Source organism: Coregonus clupeaformis, unplaced genomic scaffold (assembly GCF_020615455.1).
Source record: "Coregonus clupeaformis isolate EN_2021a unplaced genomic scaffold, ASM2061545v1 scaf0665, whole genome shotgun sequence".
Taxonomy (NCBI): Eukaryota; Metazoa; Chordata; class Actinopteri; order Salmoniformes; family Salmonidae; genus Coregonus; species Coregonus clupeaformis.
In genome coordinates this window covers 35,049-59,802 of record NW_025534120.1, presented here as the reverse complement: position 1 = coordinate 59,802, position 24,754 = coordinate 35,049, and the positions used below count along the sequence as shown (strand labels likewise).

Genomic DNA, 24,754 nt, shown 5'->3' with positions numbered 1-24,754 from the left:
CTAGCTCCCTCAGTGCTCTGTCCTCCACCTCACAGTCTCTTAGGATGATCTGCACCTGGTTCTGGACCAGCTGGGTACTGTGTTGGTTCTGCTTCAGAACAGAGTGGATGGCCCTGCAGTGGTCAGTGGTCAGACACAGAGCCTCCCTCCTGGTCCTGAGCTGACAGGTCCACAGAGGAGGAGCAGGAGAAGTCCAGCCTGTAGTGCAGAGACCTGAGCAGCCATACTGCTGTTGGTGGTGGTGGTGGTGGTGCCCCCTGCTGGATCTGAGAGGCAGCACAGCACTGGAGGAAACTCAGCAGTAACCTCCTGTCAACACTACAGAGAGAGAGAGAGAGAGAGAGAGAGAGAGAGAGAGAGAGAGAGAGAGAGAGAGAGAGAGAGAGAGAGAGAGAGAGAGAGAGAGAGAGAGAGCAGAGAGAGAAAGAGAGAGACAGAGAGAGAGACAGAAAGAGAGAGACAGAGAGAGAGACAGAGAGAGATAGAGAGAGACAGAGAGAGATAGAGACAGAGAGAGACAGAGACAGAGAGAGACAGAGACAGAGACAGAGACAGAGACAGAGAGAGAGAGAGAGAGAGAGAGAGAGAGAGAGAGAGAGAGAGAGAGAGACAGACAGACAGACATAGACTTATTTAAACACCATCACACATTAAAACACTGATAAACACACTACAACTCTGTTTGTCATGTCAACTCCCCGGCGTTCCCCTTCAATTCCACCCCTAGGTGAGGTTAAGGTTTAGTGCATTAGACTAAGGTTAGGGTTAGTGGTTAAATCAGTCAGAAAATGACAAGCTTCATATCAATTCTAGCAGGGTTAAAGAGAGCCAACTAAACCTGAGTTGGGAGACTCTGTCCAGAAGAGGCAGGATGCTCTCTATCTCCCCCGGTGGTATGGAGGTCCACAGCAGGTTGACTTTGACTTGGTGGCAGTGCTGCAGGATAAAACCCAGAGCAGTACAGTCCACTCTGTCCAGCTCTCTGCTGTTCAGGTTGATCCAATGGTCTGAAGACCTCAACAAACTGGACACACAGTCACTGGCTCTGCTGTCATAGATCTGTCTGATGGTGGACTTTACAAAGCTGGAACTGGACCTGAACAAACATGGAGAATGGATTGTTGTGGTTATGTCAAGGTTTCATAAAGGATAACTCACATAGCAACAACTGGCTGGATAGGACATTAATAATGAAAGTCTATAAATATTGAATAAAGATCTCTCACCTCTTGAATTAAACCCTAATGATATTACAGAGGATCACTCAGAACAACATGTCACTGGATATAAATAGTTATGTTCTTCTTTCTAGAAAGTCTGAATAGAGAAAAAAGTTCTCCCACCTCTTGAATATAACCCTTCCCAGAAAGGGGAGAAGATCTGAGATGTTCTTCTCTAGGAGCCTGTTCTTCCTGAGGTCCACAGTGATGTTGTGGGTTGAATGCTGCAGCAGAGAGAGAAGCACTTCCAGGTCCAGCCTGCAGGAGGTCAGGTCTCCACCAACCTTCTCCAGGAACCACTGAGTCAAGTCCTTGTCCTGAGCTTCATACACAACTACAGTCAGCTGCTGCAGAGTGTCTGAGTTCAGTCTAGGAGGTTGGAACATAAAGGCAGTCAGAAATATCAAGAAAAACACATGAATGAAGTTCCTATTTCTACTTCTAAAAAACATCAGCTTCAGACTGACCTGAGAGAGAGAGGTCCCTGGTGACACAGCAGTGTGATGAGAGAGTGACCCTGGATCCAGAAGTCAGTCAGGTCCAGACACTGAACCCTCCAGAGTCTCAGCAGGGATGCCACACTACTCAGAGCCCTGGATAACACTCTCTCTGGTGGCTGGTTGCTCTTTAGGACCAGGGAGAGCTCTGGGACAGTCAGTGGAGTAGCACCTCTCCCTGTCCTCCTAACCAGTCTGGACAGTTTCACTGCCATGCCCACATTCAGCCTGGAATGAAAAGACAAAACTCAAGTCACTTTAAACAGAGAAACCTTGTCAGATAAAATGCTCAATAGGAAGATAAACTATTCAATAGACCTGTAAAATCTGTCTAACTGAACATACCTGAGCTTGTGTAGCTTTGACTCATGTCTCACAATAAGTAAGGCTCCTTGGAGAGAGATCTTGCTGGGGGTAAGAGTGAGGTCCACTCTGGAGGCACAGAGACCAAGGACTCTCCCCACAGACCTGCAGGTTTTCCTGGGTAACTCTCCTCCCAGTGACAGGGTGGAGCCCAAGGCCTGGAGGAGAGAGGCCAACTGCTGGTCCTCCTCTCTGGACCTCACAGGGACGGACTCACACACCCTCTGGAAGAACCTGTCATCATCACAGCTGAAACAGCAGAACATGGGGGGACATGAAATCAGACTTTTAGGAGACAGTCCAAAAGTATTGGGACAGTGACACATTTGTTGTTGTTTTGGCTCTGTACTCCAGCACTTTGACATGATACAATGACTATGAGGTTAAAGTTACAGCAATGTTTGTACATACAGTGCCTTGCATTAGTATTCAATCCCCTTACATACTTTTTATTGTGTTACAACCTGGAATTAAAATGGAATCAATTAGAATGTTTTTGTCAAGAAATTACTCAAAATACTCTGTAATGTCAAAGTGGAAGAACAACATTTGTTAAAGATTAATGAAATATAAAACACTAATATACCTTTATTAGATTAGGTATTCTGAGTATAAACTTTCAGGTTTCATGTTACAAAACGTCTCAAAGATAAAATTCACAAGATTTCTAAAAGACACATTTCTAGCATCACAAAATTTAAGAAAAATTCACAATATCTGTGTGACATTTAGTAATACAACATTTGTTATGTCAAGAAATCTGAGTATAAATGTTACCAGATTCACCAACAGTTTCATATTACAATGTTTCTACAAGACAATAATCACTAGCATCACATAATCACTAACCACCACACATGTTCAGACTCACCTCAGCTGTGAGATGTAGGGCAGACACTGAAGGAAACTCCTCACTTCACTCTCTTCATCTGACCAGCCCTTCAGCTCTACTGGTTTCTTCTCTGGTTGGAGTTTCAGCACTTCTAGGAGGAGGGAGGCCTTTCTCTCTGAGAGGTCTATGGACCAGACTGCAGGAGCTGACTGGTAAACTGGCTGTAATGCTGGAAGGACACTCCTGCCTGTTTGAGTCTCATAGTCCTTCACATGTGAGTACAGATCCAGCAGGAAATCACTCTCTCTAAATGGATCATAACCATCATCATCATCATCATCATCATCATATGTGTATCTGCACATGGAGGATAATGTCTTTAAGATATTTTCTCCTGTCTCTGTATCATACTCAGCTGCAGCAACACTGAGTTTAGACAGAAATGGCCAGGCCTCTTCATCACAACCAAAAAACAACCTGAATGAGAAGACAGAGAAACATTGTTACTACATGATATCCTAGATTCTCTGGTTAAGTCATGCAGAGGAATCACCCACAGACAAATAATAATGTTTACATGGCAGAATGGCAAATAAAGACTAATGGAGTGATTTGGATGAAAATATGTCTTATTAACAAGATAAATAGCTGGTACAATATGACACATCTCTGGAAAAAAAAACACTCACCTCAGCTGTGAGATGTAGGGCAGACACTGAAGGAAACTCCTCACTTCACTCTCTTCATCTGACCAGCCCTTCAGCTCTACTGGTTTCTTCTCTGGTTGGAGTTTCAGCACTTCTAGGAGGAGGGAGGCCTTTCTCTCTGAGAGGTCTATGAACCAGACTGCAGGAGCTGACTGGTAAACTGGCTGTAATGCTGGAAGGACACTCCTGCCTGTTTGAGTCTCATAGTCCTTCACATGTGTGTACAGATCCAGCAGGAAATCACATTGATATTCCTTATTCTCATAATCATCATCATCTTCATCATCACAGAAGGGGAAAGTGCTGTAAGTCCACACTGATGATATCAGCTTCAGTGTCTTCTCTCCTGTCTGCTCCTCCCACTCTGCTGCTTGAGACAGGAGATCCACCAGGAACTTGATCTGCTTTGAGTGTTCAGGCCAGAATGGATAGAAACTGCAACAAGGACAGTAACAGCTGATTCAGACATGGATGAACACATGAAACAAGTCATAGCTAAAGATATAAGAAGTAGTTATACATTTACATAATGTGCTTTGATTATATGTAAAAGTATTTAATTTTAGAGACATTCACATGATGTATGTGTGACATTTAGTAATGCAACATTTGTTATGTCAGGAAATCTGAGTATAAATGTTACCAGATTCACCAACACTTGAAGTTTTATAATACAATGTTTCTACAAGACAATAATCACTAGCATCACATAATCACTAACCACCACCCATGTTCAGACTCACCTCAGCTGTGAGATGTAGGGCAGACACTGAAGGAAACTCCTCACTTCACTCTCTTCATCTGACCAGTACTCCAGCTCTACTGGTTTCTTCTCTGGTTGGAGTTTCAGCACTTCTAGGAGGAGGGAGGCCTTTCTCTCTGAGAGGTCGATGGACCAGACTGCAGGAGCTGACTGGTAAACTGGCTGTAATGCTGGAAGGACACTCCTGCCTGTTTGAGTCTCATAGTCCTTCACATGTGAGTACAGATCCAGCAGGAAATCACTCTGTTTAGAATTGTCTCCACTGAGAAAAGGAAAGGTGCTGTAAGTCCACATTGATGATACCAGCTTCAGTGTCTTCTCTCCTGTCTGCTCCTCCCACTCTGCTGCTTGAGACAGGAGATCCACCAGGAACTTGATCCGCTTTGAGTTTTCAGGAAACCATGGATGGAAACTGCAACAAGGATAGTAACAACTGATCCAGACAATCTGACACTGATGTGATGTGTACAAAATCAATTTAACTAGAAAATAAAAAAACTCTGATATTAGCTGATACTGAACTGAGGATAAACAAGGGACAAAATTAACTTGTTGAAACATGTAGATATTATTAGAGTATTATTATATCATAAACATGAGAAAACTACAAGAGAAAACATTTATATGAAAACCCACTCACCTCAGCTGTGAGATGTAGGGCAGACACTGAAGGAAACTCCTCACTTCACTCTCTTCATCTGACCAGTCCTTCAGCTCTACTGGTTTCTTCTCTGGTTGGAGTTTCAGCACTTCTAGGAGGAGGGAGGCCTTTCTCTCTGAGAGGTCTATGGACCAGACTGCAGGAGGTGACTGGTAAACTGTCTGTAATGCTGGAAGGACACTCCTGCCTGTTTGAGTCTCATAGTCCTTCACATGTGAGTACAGATCCAGCAGGAAATCACATTGGTATTCCTTATTCTCATAATAATCATCATCATCACTGAAGGGGAAAGTGCTGTAAGTCCACATTGATGATACCAGCTTCAGTGTCTTCTCTCCTGTCTGCTCCTCCCACTCTGCTGCTTGAGACAGGAGATCCACCAGGAACTTGATCTGCTTTGAGGGATCAGACCTCCATGGATAGAAACTGCAACAAGGACAGTAACAGCTGATTCAAACATGGATGAACACATGAAACCAGTTATAGCTAAAGATATATGAAGTAGTTATATATTTACATAATGTGCTTTGATTATATGTAAAAGTATTTAATTTTAGAGACATTCACATGATGTGTGTGTGACATTTAGTAATGCAACATTTGTTATGTCAGGAAATCAGGGGATAAATGTTACCAGATTCACCAGCACTTGAAGTTGTATATTACAATGTTTCTACAAGACAATAATCACTAGCATCACATAATCACTAACCACCACACATGTTCAGACTCACCTCAGCTGTGAGATGTAGGGCAGACACTGAAGGAAACTCCTCACTTCACTCTCTTCATCTGACCAGCCCTTCAGCTTTACTGGTTTCCTCTCTGGTTGGAGTTTCAGCACTTCTAGGAGGAGGGAGGCCTTTCTCTTTGAGAGGTCTATGGACCAGACTGCAGGACTGGCTGGCTGGTAAACTGGCTGTAATGCTGGAAGGACACTCCTGCCTGTTTGAGTCTCATAGTCCTTCACATGTGAGTACAGATCCAGCAGGAAATCCCATTTCTGATAGTGATATACTTCAGACATTGACAACAGTTTCTCTACAGTTGTTTGTATGGTTCCTCTCTCATGGAGAGCTGCTTGAAGACACAGATTCAGTAGGAATATCTTCTCTCTCTTTGTCCTCTCTTCAGGGGATCTTCTCTGATCCTGTGGTGGAGGAAAACTGCAAGAACAGTTAAACAACAAATAGATGAATATGTGAGAGATATGATATGCATTTGTGATGGTCACATAATGGCAGTTAAAATACAATGACTATCTTTCTAAACTCATCATTCATTCAACTGTTCCTTAAAATCCTGACCACGAAGTAAGATTGCATCTTTTTAAACAGTATGTGTATGTTTAGTATATTAAGTTAATGCAGAAAGCTACAAACTTCCTCTCTAAAGGGAAATGCAGGGACAAACAACTACAATCTCTGAACTGTACGGATCCAACTCACCTCAGCTGTGAGATGTAGGGCAGACACTGAAGGAAACTCCTCACTTCACTCTCTTCATCTGACCAGCCCTTCAGCTCTACTGGTTTCTTCTCTGGTTGGAGTTTCAGCACTTCTAGGAGGAGGGAGGCCTTTCTCTCTGAGAGGTCGATGGACCAGACTGCAGGAGCTGACTGGTAAACTGGCTGTAATGCTGGAAGGACACTCCTGCCTGTTTGAGTCTCATAGTCCTTCACATGTGAGTACAGATCCAGCAGGAAATCCCATTTATGATAGTGATATACTTTAGACAGTGACAACAGTTTCTCTACAGTTGTTTGAATGTTTCCTCTCTCATGCAGAGCTGCTTGAAGACACAGATTCAGTAGGAATGTCTTCTCTCTCTTTATCCTCTCTTTAGGGGATCTTCTCTGATCCTGTGGTGGAGGAAAACTGCAAGAACAGTTAAACAACAAATAGATGAATATGTGAGAGATATTTGAATTTCTGATGGTCACATTATGGTGGGTAAAATACAATGACTATATTTCTAAACTCATCATCCACTTAAATTGTTTCTCAAAATCCTGACTACAAAGAACGCATATTTTCCAAACAGTATGTGTATGTTTAGTTTATTAAGTTACTGCAGAAAGCTACAAACTTCCTCTCTAAAGGGAAATACATGGACAGACAACTACTGTCACGATCGCTTAAGGAGGGAGACCAATGCGCAGCGTTGAAGGTGAACATATTTTATTACTATCAATGATCACACGATCAAAAACACAAACGAAAACGTGACGTCTACGGTTTCACACCAACCGAAATGAACAAGAAACCACAAACACAACGTGAAAGACAGATAGTTAAATATGGCTCCCAATCAGAGACAACGAGCCAACAGCTGACACTCGTTACCTCTGATTGGGAGTCACTCAAACAAAGAAATACAATAACCTAGAACCCACAACAAAAACATAGAAACTAACACCCTGGCTCAACATATGAGAGTCCCCCGAGCCAGGGCGTGACAGTACCCCCCCCTAAAGGCGCGGACTCCGACCGCGCCAACGAAACACAACAGGGGAGGGACCGGGTGGGCACTCCGCCTAGGCGGCGGATCCGGCTCTAGTGGAACAGGCACGTGCCGTGCCGAACCGACGACGCACACCACTGGCTTGGTGTGGGGAACAGGCACGGGCCTGACAGGGCTGACGAAACGCCCCACAGACTTGGTGCTGGGAGCAGGAGTGGGCCGGACTGGGCTGGCGACGCGCACCACAGACCTGGTGCGGAGAGCAGGAACGGGCAGAGCCGGGCTGACGAGACGCACCACAGACTTGATGCGGGGAGCAGGAATGGGCCGGACTGGGCTGGCGACGCGCACCACAGACCTGGTGCGGAGAGCAGGAACGGGCAGAGCCGGGCTGACGAGACGCACCACCGACTTGATGCGGGGAGCAGGACTGGGCCGGACTGGGCTGGCGACGCGCACCACAGACCTGGTGCGGAGAGCAGGAACGGGCAGAGCCGGAGCTGACGAGACGCACCACAGGCTTGATGCGGGGAGCAGGAATGGGCCGGACTGGGCTGGCGACGCGCACCGCAGGTTCGGTGCGGGGAGCAGGAATAGACCGGACCGTACTGGGGACACACACCACTGGCTCTACACCGGGATCTGGAACGGGCCGGACCGGACTGGCAACACACGCCAGTACCTCTCGCCGTGCCTCCACACCTTCCATCCCTTCTTCTACCAGTGGCCCCCGTAACCCGGCGGCCTTCTCCGGCAACCCACTGGACCGCTCCATCGCGGCCTCCTGCTGGTCCGCCGTCGTGAGCCCCCCCCTAAAAATTTCCGGGGCGTCTCCCCTACCCGTGGACCACGTCTCCATATCCCTCGCCAGCTTCTCGCCCTTCTGCCATAATGTCAAGCCCTTGTCTACCTCCCTCGGCTTGACCCAGTCCAGGAGGCGAAGGAGATCTGTGAAGGATCTCCCCGGCGATGGCTCCTGCACACGCTGCTTGGTCCCATCTTGGTGGTTTCTTCTGTCACGATCGCTTAAGGAGGGAGACCAATGCGCAGCGTTGAAGGTGAACATATTTTATTACTATCAATGATCACACGATCAAAAACACAAACGAAAACGTGACGTCTACGGTTTCACACCAACCGAAATGAACAAGAAACCACAAACACAACGTGAAAGACAGATAGTTAAATATGGCTCCCAATCAGAGACAACGAGCCAACAGCTGACACTCGTTACCTCTGATTGGGAGTCACTCAAACAAAGAAATACAATAACCTAGAACCCACAACAAAAACATAGAAACTAACACCCTGGCTCAACATATGAGAGTCCCCCGAGCCAGGGCGTGACAACTACAATCTCTGAACTGTACTGATCCAACTCACCTCAGCTGTGAGATGTAGGGCAGACTCTGAAGGAAACTCCTCACTTCACTCTCTTCATCTGACCAGCCCTTCAGCTCTACTGGTTTCTTCTCTGGTTGGAGTTTCAGCACTTCTATGAGGAGGGAGGCCTTTCTCTTTGAGAGGTCTATGAACCAGACTGCAGGAGCTGACTGGTAAACTGGCTGTAATGCTGGAAGGACACTCCTGCCTGTTTGAGTCTCATAGTTCTTCACATGTGCGTACAGATCCAGCAGGAAATCACATTTCTGACTGTGATATACTTCAGACATTGACAACAGTTTCTCTACAGTTGTTTGTATGGTTCCTCTCTCATGGAGAGCTGCTTGAAGACACAGATTCAGTAGGAATATCTTCTCCCTCCTTGTCCTCTCTATATTATCCTTCAGTAGAGGAAATCTGAACAAACAGTTTAAAACACAGATGATATACAGGTGAGTGATGAGGACTGATATGAGTAACAGGGTTGGGGAACTGAAAACCAATAGCACTTTATGACTCCATCTTTCTATAACAATACAACTATGAATTGGAATTTTGTTCAATTTCAATTCCTACTGAATTAGAGTTTCTACAGCATCTTCATATGTTCATGTATTAAAAAGATAAAGACGATGTAAAAACAGAAATACTATCTCCACCAGTTCAATGACATATGGACTCTTGTTGGATAAACTCCCTCACCTCAGCTGTGAGATGTAGGGCAGACACTGAAGGAAACTCCTCACTTCACTCTCTTCATCTGACCAGTCCTTCAGCTCTACTGGTTTCTTCTCTGGTTGGAGTTTCAGCACTTCTAGGAGGAGGGAGGCCTTTCTCTTTGAGAGGTCTATGGACCAGACTGCAGGAGCTGACTGGTAAAGTGGTTTCAATGATGGAAGGACACTCCTGGCTGTTTGATTCCTATTGTACTTCACATGTGAGTACAGATCCAACAGGATGTCATATCTCTCAGTTTGATACACAGAGAACAGTGACAGCAGTGTGTTCACAGCTCTCTGGAAAGTTTCTCTGTGATCTAGTGCTGCTTGTAGACACAAATCTAGTAGGACTGCTTTCTCTTCTGTCTCCAGTCTTTCAGGGGATCCTCTCTGATGTTCTAGTGGGGTAAACCTGTGACCCATAAAACATAAGAATGTCTATGTTCAGATCGAAGCAGGGAGAATGTGACTGCTGCCTCTTTTACAGACTGAATACTGTTGTCATCATGTCTATCTTGTTGTGTTGTTGCAATGTCTTGTTTGTCTGTCTTAGCCTTTTGATAGGTTGTCATTGGAAATAAGAACAATATGTTCTCAACTGACTTAAATAAATGAATAGTCACAAAGACATTGAGTAAATATATATTGGCTGTGGAAACACTCACCTGAGTTTGTTGATATGTGATAAACAGTCTAAAATGGTTTTGCTGAGAGCTTCACTGAGAAGAGTTCTCTGACCCCAGTGTAGACAGAGATGAACCCTCTCTAGACTCTGCTTCATCACTTCTTCTGCTCTCTCAAACACTCGTCTTTCACCCTGGACTGGAAGGTGCAACTCATTTCCACAGAGACCAAGTAAGCTGGTGAAGTCCATCTCTGCCACACTGCTCAGCAAATTTGTCCAGAGTTGACACAGCATTGAGGGGTCAGATGAATCACCAGAGGAGGGCCTTTAAAAGAGAGTAGATTATAAATTAAATTATACAGATTATTTCAAAGTAGCATGACACAGAAGTGTTTATAACTAAGTATCTGAATGGAAGAGAATATAATATATATTTTTATAAAGATCAGTTGCTTCATCACAATTTATCTTTCTTTGACTGGTTAATTGTCAATAAACGTGTGAATTAGATAATACAAATATTACCCAAGATGTCTGACATTCTTCAGAGAGCCCAGTATCAGCCTTACTCCTTGGTCTGACACTTTGCAGTCGTTCAGGTCCAAGCCAACCTTTCTCTCTGCAGACTGACTGGTCACATAAGAGACTGCTAAGCACTGATGAGGATCAAGATGTTCTCCACTCAGGTCTAGATGATAGTCCAGTTTGTCCAGGAGAAGGAGACAGGCCTCAGTAGACTGATGTTCATACAAGCACTGACACAAAAACAGAAGATATTCTGCATGATTTCGGTTTATTTGAGATGGAAGAAATGTGTTCACCACTTCCTTGAAGAACCAATCTGACGTCTTCTTGATCTGTTGATCTGGAACTAGACCGTTTACCAATCTAATATTCCTCTCATTCAGAAGCCCACACAGGAAAGGAATCAAGTGTTTTGTGTGTTTCCATTCTTCAGTCTGGCACTTCTCTAGAACCGCTCTGATTTGATCTGGATTCTGTAAGAGCCAAAGGGCACCAAAGAACTCCTGCATTGTGTAGTGGAGAAATGCACAGTAAGTGTCTGACGCTGTGGGTGCAACCTTAACCATAAGTGCTCCCAAGAACGCAAAATGGACACCGCTTCCTTCACAACTCAGTGTTGTCAAGTTCATGTTTTTTTCATTTGTTGCATCAAAAGCAATTTCTGCCAAAGACAATATTTTCTCTCTGTTTTCTTTGAGATAATTGTCGGTATCCTTAAGTCGTTTGCCACTGTGTTGTTTGATGCACTGACGGAGGATGTTGCTGTACATTTCAGTTATAGTGCATGTCTGTTTAGAAGCCTTTGAGGTAGGGAAATAAATGCAGGTAACCACCATCAGTGCATACATTGGGACATGGCACAGACTGAACAACTCTAGGTTGTTTAACACACTGCTCAAGGAGTCAGGATCAGCACTCAGCATCTCTGTTAAGTAAGCCCTGATGGATTCATCACTGAACCCTTTCACCTCCACTCTGAACCAGTCTGCGGGCCAGTCTGTCAGGAAGTCTTCAGATTGATCTGGTCTGCATGTGGTCACAATCTTTGCATCAGGGAGGAGGTTCTCCATAAGTTCCTTTACTACCGACAGAGAGGAGAGGTCTGTGATTCCATCAAATATGATGACAACGTTTTCAGAGTTCTCCTTAATATCCTGTAACACTTCTTCTTTACTTTTTTTGGGCTCACTGTACATGTTAAAGAGAAGGTCCTCCAGGCTCATGGGTTTTCTGTGTGAAATGTCTCTCACGTCAAAATAAAACATGTAATCTAGTTCTCTGTGATCTTTCTCTGCCCAGAGGTTCAACATTTGATGGGCGACTGTTGTTTTTCCAATTCCAGGTTTTCCAAAAAGGAGGATTTTTTTCTCATGTGTTCTAAGCAGGTCAGCAGGAGATGTTTCCTGTTTGGCCATGGGGATGAAGCTCTTCAGCTTTTTAGGGCGATCTTTCTTGCATCTTTTGCTCTTCACTTTAATTTTGGAGAGAGATGAATGCACATCTGTATCTAACACAAGAGGGGTGTAAGATAAAGTCCACTCATTTCTACATGTCTCTGGTAGGAGACTACAGCTTTGTTTCCATGCACTATTTGTGATCTTCCGTGCTTTACATTTCAGCTGTGTCTGATATCCGTGACAGGGTTTTGAACCTAAAATAAGGGTATTAAGGGAAGAGAGAGTAAATGCACTGTGCAAACAAATCAAAGCCAATCTAAAGGACTAGAGAAAATCAGGACAGAAAGTTACAAGGATACACTAGTAGATCTTTGTAGATTGAAGGTGCTCTTTTGGGGCTAAATGGTCATCAAAAACAAGAAGAACCAAGGGGCACTAAAGACAAAGTTAAAATGCCTGTATAATGATGGCATGTTCAATAGAACAATATGTATAGAAACGGATGCTTTTCAACGTAGCCTTCATCAGGGAGGACAATGACAAATCTCTATTGAACACGCCATCATAATAAAGGCATTTTTACTTCATGAAGAGTGCATTGGTCGCACTTATTTTTGATGAACAATCTAAAAAGGTACATTAACCCCTTTCAATGTGCGCTTCAGATAGCTTCGCCAGCACCATGGAACCAAAGGAATAGTGCCTAAAGTACAAACCCTGTCTATGGAGCGCGCACAGTAAGCTAATTGTATACTATATAGTGTATACTAAGAGGATACCATACGATCACTTACCAACAAGGTAGTCTGTCATCTCTGGGTCTTCCTTAAAGGGGAAACAGCTGATCCATTGCTGTAAGTCAGCGTCGTCTAAGGTCCTCTTCCTTGTGATGTATAGAATCGTCAGCAACTCATAGCATGCAGCCTCTCCTTTGGCCGAGACCCAGTCCAGTATTTTTCTGGTTTGGTCAAAACGGTCAACTTCAGCCTGAATTTTACTGACTTCCTCCCCGTGAAGAACCTTGCGCTGGAACAGGTTTTCCACAATGAGGGGAAGATTCTGGAGCTTTCCAATGAGACGTAGCCTTCCATTTGTAATGTACTCTAAAGCAGATTGTCTTGCAGAAGCCATGTCCCAGGTTGTTTCTGCAGCATCACTGGTATGTTTCAACACGTAGGATCTCTGGAAGACGAAAGTACATAGTCAGTTAATAGTAGAACAGTCAAATAATGATTAGGTTTAACTTTTTAGCCCATGTAAACAAAACATACACCAACTAAATGTGAATGTATCTATTACAATGGCGTAAAACAAGAATATAAACTCTGCAAAAAAAGAGACCCTGTCTTTCAAAGATAATTCATAGAAATCCAAATAACTTCACAGATCTTCATTGTAAAGGGTTTAAACACTGTTTCCCATGCTTGTTCAATGAACCATAAACAATTAATGAACATGCACCTGTGAAACGGTCGTTAAGAGAATAACATCTTACAGACGGTAGGCAATTAAAGTCACAGTTATCTAAACTTAGGACACTAAAGAGGCCTTTCTACTGACTCTGAAAAACACCAAAAGAAAGATGCCCAGGGTCCTTGCTCATCTGCATGAACGTGCCTTAGGCATGCTGCAAGGAGGCATGAGGACTGCAGATGTGGCCAGGGCAATACATTGCAATGTCCGTACTGTGAGACGCCTAAGACAGCGCTACAGGGAGACAGGACGGACAGCTGATCGTCCTCGCAGTGGCAGACCACGTGTAACAACACCTGCACAGGATCGGTACAGCCGAACATCACACCTGCGGGACAGGTACAGGATGGCAACAACAACTGCCCGAGTTACACCAGGAACACACAATCCTTCCATCAGTGCTCAGACTGTCCGCAATAGGCTGAGAGAGGCTGGACTGAGGGCTTGTAGGCCTGTTGTAAGGAAGGTCCTCCACCAGACATCACCGGCAACAACGTCGCCTAGGGGCACAAACACACCGTCTCTGCCCGGGGGGGGGGGTACTGTCACGGATTCTGCCTCGGCGTTCGTCGTTCTAGCTGCTGCCGCTCTATGTTATATGTTTCTATGTTCATTTGATTGTTGTCTGTTGTCCTCCCTATTTAACCTGTTCCCCATTATGTTAGTTTGTCCTCCCTATTTAACCTGTTCCCCATTATGTTAGTTTGTCCTCCCTATTTAACCTGTTCCCCATTATGTTAGTTTGTCTTCCCCATTTAACCTGTTCCCCATTATGTTAGTTTGTCCTCCCTATTTAACCTGTTCCCCATTATGTTAGTTTGTCCTCCCTATTTAACCTGTTCCCCATTATGTTAGTTTGTCCTCCCTATTTAACCTGTTCCCCATTATGTTAGTTTGTCCTCCCTATTTAACCTGTTCCCCATTATGTTAGTTTGTCCTCCCTATTTAACCTGTTCCCCATTATGTTAGTTTGTCCTCCCTATTTAACCTGTTCCCCATTATGTTAGTTTGTCTTCCCCATTTAACCTGTTCCCCATTATGTTAGTTTGTCCTCCCTATTTAACCTGTTCCCCATTATGTTAGTTTGTCCTCCCTATTTAACCTGTTCCCCATTATGTTAGTTTGTCCTCCCTATTTAACCTGTTCCCAATTATGTTAGTTTGTCCTCCCTATTTAACCTGTTCCCCATTATGTTAGTTTGTCCTCCCTATTTAACCTGTTCCCCATTATGTTAGTTTGTCCTCCCTATTTAACCTGTTCCCCATTATGTTAGTTTGTCCTCCCTATTTAACCTGTTCCCCATTATGTTAGTTTGTCCTCCCTATTTAACCTGTTCCCCATTATGTTAGTTTGTCCTCCCTATTTAACCTGTTCCCCATTATGTTAGTTTGTCCTCCCTATTTAACCTGTTCCCCATTATGTTAGTTTGTCCTCCCTATTTAACCTGTTCCCCATTATGTTAGTTTGTCCTCCCTATTTAACCTGTTCCCCATTATGTTAGTTTGTCCTCCCTGTTTAACCTGTTCCCCCATTATGTTAGTTTGTCCTCCCTATTTAACCTGTTCCCCATTATGTTAGTTTGTCCTCCCTATTTAACCTGTTCCCCATTATGTTAGTTTGTCCTCCCTATTTAACCTGTTCCCCATTATGTTAGTTTGTCCTCCCTATTTAACCTGTTCCCCATTGTGTTAGTTTGTCCTCCCTATTTAACCTGTTCCCCATTATGTTAGTTTGTCCTCCCTATTTAACCTGTTCCCATTATGTTAGTTTGTCCTCCCTATTTAACCTGTTCCCCATTATGTTAGTTTGTCCTCCCTATTTAACCTGTTCCCCATTATGTTAGTTTGTCCTCCCTATTTAACCTGTTCCCCATTATGTTAGTTTGTCCTCCTATTTAACCTGTTCCCCATTATGTTAGTTTGTCCTCCCTATTTAACCTGTTCCCCATTATGTTAGTTTGTCCTCCCTATTTAACCTGTTCCCCATTATGTTAGTTTGTCCTCCCTATTTAACCTGTTCCCCATTATGTTAGTTTGTCCTCCCTATTTAACCTGTTCCCCATTATGTTAGTTTGTCCTCCCTATTTAACCTGTTCCCCATTATGCTAGTTTGTCCTCCCTATTTAACCTGTTCCCCATTATGTTAGTTTGTCCTCCCTATTTAACCTGTTCCCCATTATGTTAGTTTGTCCTCCCTATTTAACCTGTTCCCCATTATGTTAGTTTGTCCTCCCTATTTAACCTGTTCCCCATTATGTTAGTTTGTCCTCCCTATTTAACCTGTTCCCCATTATGTTAGTTTGTCCTCCCTATTTAACCTGTTCCCCATTATGTTAGTTTGTCCTCCCTATTTAACCTGTTCCCCATTATGTTAGTTTGTCCTCCCTATTTAACCTGTTCCCCATTATGTTAGTTTGTCCTCCCTATTTAACCTGTTCCCCATTATGTTAGTTTGTCCTTCCTATTTAACCTGTTCCCCATTATGTTAGTTTGTCCTCCCTATTTAACCTGTTCCCCATTATGTTAGTTTGTCCTCCCTATTTAACCTGTTCCCCATTATGTTAGTTTGTCCTCCCTATTTAACCTGTTCCCCATTATGTTAGTTTGTCCTCCCTATTTAACCTGTTCCCCATTATGTTAGTTTTGTCAGGTGGCTGATGTGGATGTAGTGTAGGAATCAAGCGCAGGACACAGAAGCTTCGTCCAACCAGACTTTACTAGACGACAAAAATAACAAAATGGGCCTCAACAAACCCGGAGGCGAACGATTACGCAGCAGTGCGTAAAAAAAAAAAATACTGATAGCGCACGAAAACAGTGCGACGGTCCTAAACAAGCAATAGGCAAAAGGACAGCACCAAAAGACAGGCGGAACAATTACACACCACTAACAAACGAGAAACTTATAGGATACATAATTAACACTAAAAGGAAACAGGTGTACAAAGAAGACAAAACCAAACAAACATCGATAACATACAACGGTGGTAGCTAGTACTCCGGGGACGATGACCGCCGAAGCCTGCCCGAACAAGGAGGAGGAGCAGCCTCGGCCGAAACCGTGACAGTACCCTCCCCTTGACGCGCGGCTCCAGCTGTGCGCCGACCCCGGCCTCGGGGACGACCAGGAGGACGCGGAGCAGGGCGCGTGGGATGACCACGGTGGAACTCAGTCAGGAGAGACGGGTCTAAGATGTCCCTCCTCGGCACCCAGCACTGTTCCTCCGGGCCGTACCCCTCCCACTCCACGAGATATTGGAGACCCCCCATCCGACGTCTCGAATCCAAGATGGACCGAACTGTGTACGCCGGAGCCCCCTCGATGTCCAGTGGGGGCGGAGGAGTCTCTCCAATCTCACAGTCCTGGAGTGGACCAGCTACCACCGGCCTGAGAAGAGACACATGGAACAAGGGGTTAACGTGATAATCAATAGGCAGTTGTAACCTGTAACACACCTCGTTCAGTCTCCTCAGGACTTTAAAAGGCCCCACAAACCGCCGACCCAGCTTCCGGCAGGGCAGGCGGAGGGGCAGGTTTCTGGTCGAGAGCCAGACTCGATCTCCAGGTGCGTACACCGGACCCTCACTGCGGTGGAGATCGGCGCTCGCCTTTTGTCGACGGATGGCCCGCTGCAGATGGACGTGTGCAGCGTTCCACGTCTCCTCCGAGCGCCGCACCCACTCATCCACCGCAGGGGCTTCGATCTGGCTCTGATGCCATGGTGCCAGAACCGGCTGGTACCCCAACACACATTGGAAAGGGGTTAGGTTGGTGGAGGAGTGGCGGGGAGAGTTCTGTGCCATCTCTGCCCAGGGGATATACCTCGCCCACTCCTCCGGCCGGCCCTGGCAATACGACCTCAGAAACCTACCCACATCCTGGTTCACTCGTTCTACCTGCCCATTACTCTCCGGGTGGTACCCCGAGGTAAGGCTCACCTAGACCCCCAAACGCTCCATGAACGCCCTCCAGACTCTAGAGGTGAACTGGGGACCTCGATCAGACACTATATCCTCGGGTACCCCGTAGTGCCGGAAGACGTGGGTGAATAGTGCCTCAGCGGTCTGTAGGGCAGTAGGGAGACCCGGCATTGGGAGGAGACGACAGGTCTTAGAGAACCGATCCACAACGACCAGTATAGTGGTATTTCCCTGAGAGGGGGGAAGGTCTGTAACAAAATCCACCGAGAGGTAAGACCATGGTCGTTGTGGAACGGGCAGGGGTTGTAACTTCCCCCTGGGCAGGTGTCTAGGCGCCATACACTGGGCGCACACCGAGCAGGAGGAGACATAAACCCTCACATCCCTGGCTAACGTTGGCCACCAGTACCTAGCGCTAAGACAGTGCACTGTCCGGCCAATACCTGGATGTCCAGAGGAGGTGTGAGCCCAATAAATCAGTCGATCCCGAACCTCGAGCGGAACGTACGTCCGACCCACAGGACACTGTGGAGGACTAGGGTCGGTACGCAACGCCCGCTCGATTTCCGCATCGACCTCCCACACTACCGGTGCCACTAGACACGACTCCGGCAGTATGGGAGTGGGCTCAATGGACCTCTCCTCTGTGTCATACCGCCGGGACAGGGCGTCTGCCTTACCGTTCTGGGACCCAGGGATGTACGTGATTTTAAATACGAACCGGGCTAGAAACATGTTACACCGAGCCTGACGAGGGTTCAATCTCCTAGCTGCCCGGATGTACTCCAGGTTACGGTGGTCAGTCAAAATTAGAAAAGGGTGTTGAGCCCCCTCAAGCCAATGCCTCCACACCTTTAGGGCCTGTACCACGGCTAACAGCTCCCTGTCCCCTACGTCATAATTTCGCTCCGCTGGGCTGAGCTTTTTGGAGTAAAAAGCACAGGGGTGGAGTTTAAGTGGCGTGCCGGACCGTTGCGATAGAACGGCCCCAATACCGGCCTCTGACGCGTCCACCTCTACCTGAAATGGTAAAGCGGAGTCCGGATGTGCCAGCACCGGAGCCGAAGTAAACAGGTCCTTCAGTCTCCCAAAAGCCCTGTCCGCCTCAGCTGACCACTGCAAACGCACCGGACCCCCCTTCAGAAGAGACGTTATGGGAGCTGCCACCTGTCCAAAACCCCGGATAAACCTCCGGTAGTAATTTGCAAAACCCAAGAACTGCTGCACCTCTTTAACCGTGGTTGGGGTTTGCCAATTACGCACGGCTGACACACGGTCAACCTCCATCTTCACCCCTGACGCGGACAACTGATAACCCAAAAAGGAGATAGACTCCTGGAAAAACAGACATTTATCTGCCTTGACATACAAGTCGTGCTCCAACAGCCTCCTCAACACTCGGCGCACCAGAGCTACATGCTCGGCTCGGGTAGACGAGTACACTAAAATGTCGTCAATGTACACGACCACACCTTGCCCCTGCATGTCCCGGAAGATCTCATCCACAAAGGATTGGAAGACTGAAGGAGCGTTCATCAACCCGTATGGCATGACGAGATACTCGTAATGACCCGAGGTGGTACTAAATGCTGTCTTCCATTCATCGCCCTCCCTAATGCGCACCAAGTTGTAGGTGCTCATGAGATCCAGTTTTGTGAAGAACCACGCTCCGTGTAATGATTCCGTCATAGTCGCAATCAGAGGGAGTGGATAACTGTATTTCACAGTGATCTGATTGAGACTACGGTAATCAATACACGGGCGTAATCCTCCATCCTTTTTCTTCACAAAAAAGAAGCTTGAGGACGCAGGGGAAGTGGAGGGCCGTATGTATCCTTGTCTCAGAGATTCGGCTATGTATGTCTCCATAGCCCTCTTCTCCTCTTGAGACAGAGGATACACATGGCTCTGTGGAAGCGCTGCTCCTGCCTGGAGGTCTATCGCACAATCCCCCTGTCTATGAGGAGGCAACCGCGTCGCCCTCGTCTTGCTAAACACGAGTGCTACTTCCTCATACTCAGGGGGAATGTGCATTGCGGGCACCTGGTTCGGACTCTCCACCGAGGTCGCCCCCACGGAAACACCTAGACATCGCCCCACACACTGGGCAGACCACTCCTTAAGAGCCCTCTGTTGCCACGAAATGGAGGGATTATGGGTAATCAACCAAGGAAGCCCCAGCACCACATACGCAGGAGAGTCGATCAGATATAACTGAATAGTTTCCTCATGACCCCCCTGCGTACTCATCCTAAGTGGTGCTGTAACCTCCCTAATCAACCCCGATCCCAACGGGCGGCTATCTAGGGCATGAACAGGGAAGGGAGCATCAACTGGAAGGAGGGGAATCCCTAACTCTACACAGAAATTTCGATCAACAAAATTCCCAGCTGCGCCTGAATCTACCAGCGCCTTATGCTGGGAATGAGGTGCAACCTGTGGAAATCTTACAGGTATACATAAGTGCACAACAGAGAGCTCTGGGTAAGTGGTCCCGTCCCCCTGGAGACCCTCCCCAGCACCTAGCCGCAGTGTGCCCTCCACGGCCACAGTTGGTGCAGGGGACGGCCCCCCTCTGGCTCCTTCTCCTCCTCTCTCTAGCGCCAGCACCCCCGAGCTCCATAGGGCTCGGCTCGGAGGTGCTGGAGGATGGAATGGACGGCCCCCACTCGGGACGTCCACGGGTGGCCAGCAGGGTGTCAAGACGGATGGACATGTCCACCAACTGGTCGAACGTGAGGTTGGTGTCCCTGCAAGCCAACTCTCGGCGGACGTCCTCCCGTAGACTGCATCGAAAGTGGTCGATGAGGGCCCGTTCATTCCACCCTGCATCTGCCGCTAGAGTCCGGAATTCCAGGGCGAACTCCTGTGCGCTCCTCTTCCCCTGTCGGAGGTAGAATAGACGCTCCCCCGCCGCTTTCCCCTCAGGTGGATGGTCGAACACAGCCCTGAAGCGGCGGGAGAACTCCGCATAGGTGATGGTGGCGGCGTCTATCCCCCTCCATTCGGCGTTAGCCCACTCCAACGCCTTGCCGGTGAGACAGGAGATGAGGGCGGAAACGCTCTCGTGTCCCGAGGGCGCCGGGTGTACGGTGGCCAGGTAGAGCTCCACCTGCAGGAGGAACCCCTGACACCCGGCAGCTGTTCCGTCATACGCCCTCGGGAGCGAGAGCCGAATCCCACTGGATTCCGGAGCTTGGATGGGAGGACTGACCGACGGTGGTGGTAAGGTAGGTGGAGGTGTGGGTACCCCTCTGGTCTCCCATCGGTGTAGAGTGTTTATCACGTCCTATCGTCCTGCCCGCGGACGCGCTCCTCCAAAGACTCGGGCGCTGCTGCTGCTCCTGCTGACTCCATTAGAAGGTGTGTAATTCTGTCAGGTGGCTGATGTGGATGTGGTGTAGGAATCAAGCGCAGGACACAGAAGCTTCGTCCAACCAGACTTTACTAGACGACAAAAATAACAAAATGGGCCTCAACAAACCCGGAGGCGAACGATTACGCAGCAGTGTGTAAAACACCAAAATACTGATAGCACACGAAAACAGTGCGACGGTCCTAAACAAGCAATAGGCAAAAGGACAGCACCAAAAGACAGGCAGAACAATTACACACAACACACGACTAACAAACGAGAAACGTATAGGATACATAATTAACACTAAAAGGAAACAGGTGTACAAAGAAGACAAAACCAAACAAACATCGATAACATACAACGGTGGTAGCTAGTACTCCGGGGACGACGACCGCCGAAGCCTGCCCGAGCAAGGAGGAGGAGCAGCCTCGGCCGAAACAAGTTTGTCCTCCCTATTTAACCTGTTCCCCATTATGTTAGCTTGTCCTCCCTATTTAACCTGTTCCCCATTATGTTAGTTTGTCCTCCCTATTTAACCTGTTCCCCATTATGTTAGTTTGTCCTCCCTATTTAACCTGTTCCCCATTATGTTAGTTTGTCCTCCCTATTTAACCTGTTCCCCATTATGTTAGTTTGTCCTCCCTATTTAACCTGTTCCCCATTATGTTAGTTTGTCCTCCCTATTTAACCTGTTCCCCATTATGTTAGTTTGTCCTCCCTATTTAACCTGTTCCCCATTATGTTAGTTTGTCCTCCCTATTTAACCTGTTCCCCATTATGTTAGTTTGTCCTCCCTATTTAACCTGTTCCCCATTATGTTAGTTTGTCCTCCCTATTTAACCTGTTCCCCATTATGTTAGTTTGTCCTCCCTATTTAACCTGTTCCCCATTATGTTAGTTTGTCCTCCCTATTTAACCTGTTCCCCATTATGTTAGTTTGTCCTCCTTATTTAACCTGTTCCCCATTATGTTAGTTTGTCCTCCCTATTTAACCTGTTCCCCATTATGTTAGTTTGTCCTCCCTATTTATATTGTACACGTCCACTGTTTGGTGTGTTTGTTCCTTTGTTGTTTTGGAGGATTTTCATTTTATTTCTTTACATTCTGACTCGCATTACACCGACATTCGTGACAAATTATAATAATAATAATAATGCCATTTAGCAGACGCTTTTCATCCAAAGCGACTTACAGTCATGCGTGCATAATTTTTTTTTTTAGTATGGGTGGTCCCGGGGATCGAACCCACTACCCTGGCGTTACAAGCGCCGTGCTCTACCTGCTGAGCTACAGAGGACCACTGCTTGTTAAATATGAGTTGAAACAAAGTAAAGTCTGTCAAATCCACGTCATAAAAATGTGTGTTTGGACCATGATAGTTCGTTGGTGATGTGGACACCTGCTCCACTACAGCCCCGTCGATGAGAATGGGGGCGTGCTCAGTCCTCTTTTTTTTCCTGTAGTCCACAATCATCTCCTCGTGTTGAGGATCAGCGTGGCAGATGTGTTGTTACCTACCCTTACCACCTGGGGGCGGCCCGTCAGGAAATCCAGGATCCAGTTGCAGAGGGAGGTGTTTAGTCCCAGGATCCTTAGCTTAGTGATGAGCTTTGAGGCCACTATGGTGTTGAACGCTGAGCTGTAGTCAATGAATAGCATTCTCACGTAGGTGTTCCTCTTGTCCAGGTGGGAAAGGGCAGTGTGGAGTGCAGTAGAGATTGCATCATCTGTGGATCTGTTGGGGCGGTATGCAAATTGGAGTGGGTCTAGGGTTTCTGGGATAATGGTGTTGATGTGAGCCATGACCAGCCTTTCAAAGCACTCCATGGCTACAGACGTCAGTGCTACGGGTCGGTAGTCATTTAGGCAGGTTACCTTAGTGTCCTTGGGCACGGGGACTATGGTGGTCTGCTTGAAAGTTGAGTTTCAGCTTAAGGTTCGGAATGCAGCCGATATCATTAATATAACATTAGATTAGGCGTAATCTGTTGATATTAATTGATATTCTTGGACAGTGAAGTCTTTTTTCTTATTTTCTTTCAACAGATTCCTGTGTGTATGAAGAATGGTCCACCACCCAAAGGACATCCAACCAACTTGACACAACTGTGGGAAGCATTGGAGTCAACATGGGCCAGTATCCCTCCAGTTTAGATACACATCATATTAGTGTCTCCTCTTCTCATAGGTCTATTATATGGACAACATCATATCATATTAGTGTCTCCTCTTCTCATAGGTCTATTATATGGACAACATCATATCATATTAGTGTCTCCTCTTCTCATTGGTCTATTATACAGTGCCTTCGGAAAGTATTCCGACCCCTTTAATTTTTCCACATTTTGTTAGTTTACAGCCTTATTTTAAAATTGATTAAATCGTTTTTTCCCCTCAACACATTACCCCATAATGACAAAGCAAAAACAGGTTTTTAGAAATGTTTGCTAATTTATAGGAAAAAATTACTGAAATAACATATTTACATACGTTTTCAGACCCTTTACTCAGAACTTTGTTGAAGCACCTTTGGCAGCGATTACAGCCTCGAGTCTTGTTGGGTATGACGCTACAAGCTTGGCACACCTGTATTTGGGGAGTTTCTCCCATTCTTCTCTGCAGATCCTCTCAAGCTCTGTCAGGTTGGATGGGGAGCGTCGCTGCACAGCTATTTTCAGGTCTCTCCAGAGATGTTCGATTGGGTTCAAGTCCGGGCTCTGGCTGGGCCACTCAAGAACATTTAGAGACTTGTCCCGAAGCCACTCCTGCGTTGTCTTGTCTGTGTGCTTAGGCTCGTTGTCCTGTTGGAAGGTGAACCTTCGCCCCATTATGAGGTCCTGAGCGCTCTGGAGCAGGTTTTCATCAGAGATCTCTATGTACTTTGCGCCGTTCATCTTTCCCCTTGATCCTGACTAGTCTCCCAGTCCCTGCCACTGAAAAACATCTCCACAGCATGATGCTGCCACCACCATGCTTCAAACCTGGTGCCAGGTTTCCTCCAGACGTGATGCTTGGCATTCAGGCCAAAGATTTCAATCTTGGTTTCATCAGACCAGAAAATCTTGTTTCTCATGGTCTGAGATTCTTTAGGTGCCTTTTGGCAAACTCCAAGCGGGCTGTCATGTGCCTTTTACTGAGGAGTGGCTTCCGTCTGGCCACTCTACCATAAAGGCCTGATTGATGGAGTGCTGCAGTGATGGTTGTCCTTCTGGAAGGTTCTCCCATCGCCACAGAGGAACTCTGGAGCTCTGTCAGAGTGACCATCGGGTACTTGGTCACCTCCCTGACCAAGTCCCTTCTCCCCCGATTGCTCAGTTTGGCCGGGCGGCCAGCTCTAGGAAGAGTCTTGGTGGTTCCAAACTTCTTCCATTTAAGAATGATGGAGGCCACTGTGTTCTTGGGGACATTAAATGCTGCAGAAATGTTTTGGTACCCTTCCCCAGATCTGTGGCTCTACACAATCCTGTCTCGGAGCTCTACGGACTATTCCTTCAACATCATGGCTTGGTTTTTGCTCTGACATGCACTGTCAACTGTGGGACCTTATATAGACAGGTGTGAGCCTTTCCAAATCATGTCAAATCAATTGAATTTACCACAGGTGGACTCCAATCAAGTTGTAGAAACATCTCAAGGATGATCAATGGAAACAGGATGCACCTTGGCTCAATTTTGAGTCTCATAGCAAAGTGTCTGAATAGTTATGTAAATAAGGTATTTCTGTTGATTTTATTTATTGATCTGTTTGTCAATCAGCAGAGTAGGCTACCCTGTAATTTGTCCTATTAAAAAAGATTCTGCTAATGTCTCCAGTCATATAAAGTGTGGTAGAATTGCAGGAAATGTGT

The 24,754-nt window shown here is 46.3% G+C and overlaps 1 protein-coding gene and 1 long non-coding RNA gene across 2 annotated transcripts; both read right to left on the bottom strand.

Moving 5' to 3' along the window:
- Window positions 1-122: 122 nt before the first annotated feature.
- Window positions 123-5,058, bottom strand: LOC123485378. Its single transcript, XM_045216286.1, has 6 exons — window positions 5,023-5,058; window positions 2,063-2,329; window positions 1,688-1,945; window positions 1,344-1,589; window positions 839-1,096; window positions 123-318 (listed from the first exon to the last, which is right to left on the bottom strand). The coding sequence occupies exons 3-6, from the start codon at window positions 1,930-1,932 to the stop codon at window positions 123-125; spliced, it is 945 nt and encodes a 314-aa protein (XP_045072221.1). The 5' UTR covers window positions 1,933-1,945; window positions 2,063-2,329; window positions 5,023-5,058.
- Window positions 5,059-9,704: 4,646 nt separating this feature from the next.
- On the bottom strand, window positions 9,705-10,816 carry LOC121560659. Its single transcript, XR_005999053.2, has 3 exons — window positions 10,759-10,816; window positions 10,274-10,558; window positions 9,705-10,020 (listed from the first exon to the last, which is right to left on the bottom strand). It is a non-coding gene; the product is annotated as an uncharacterized LOC121560659 (long non-coding RNA).
- Window positions 10,817-24,754: the final 13,938 nt, after the last annotated feature.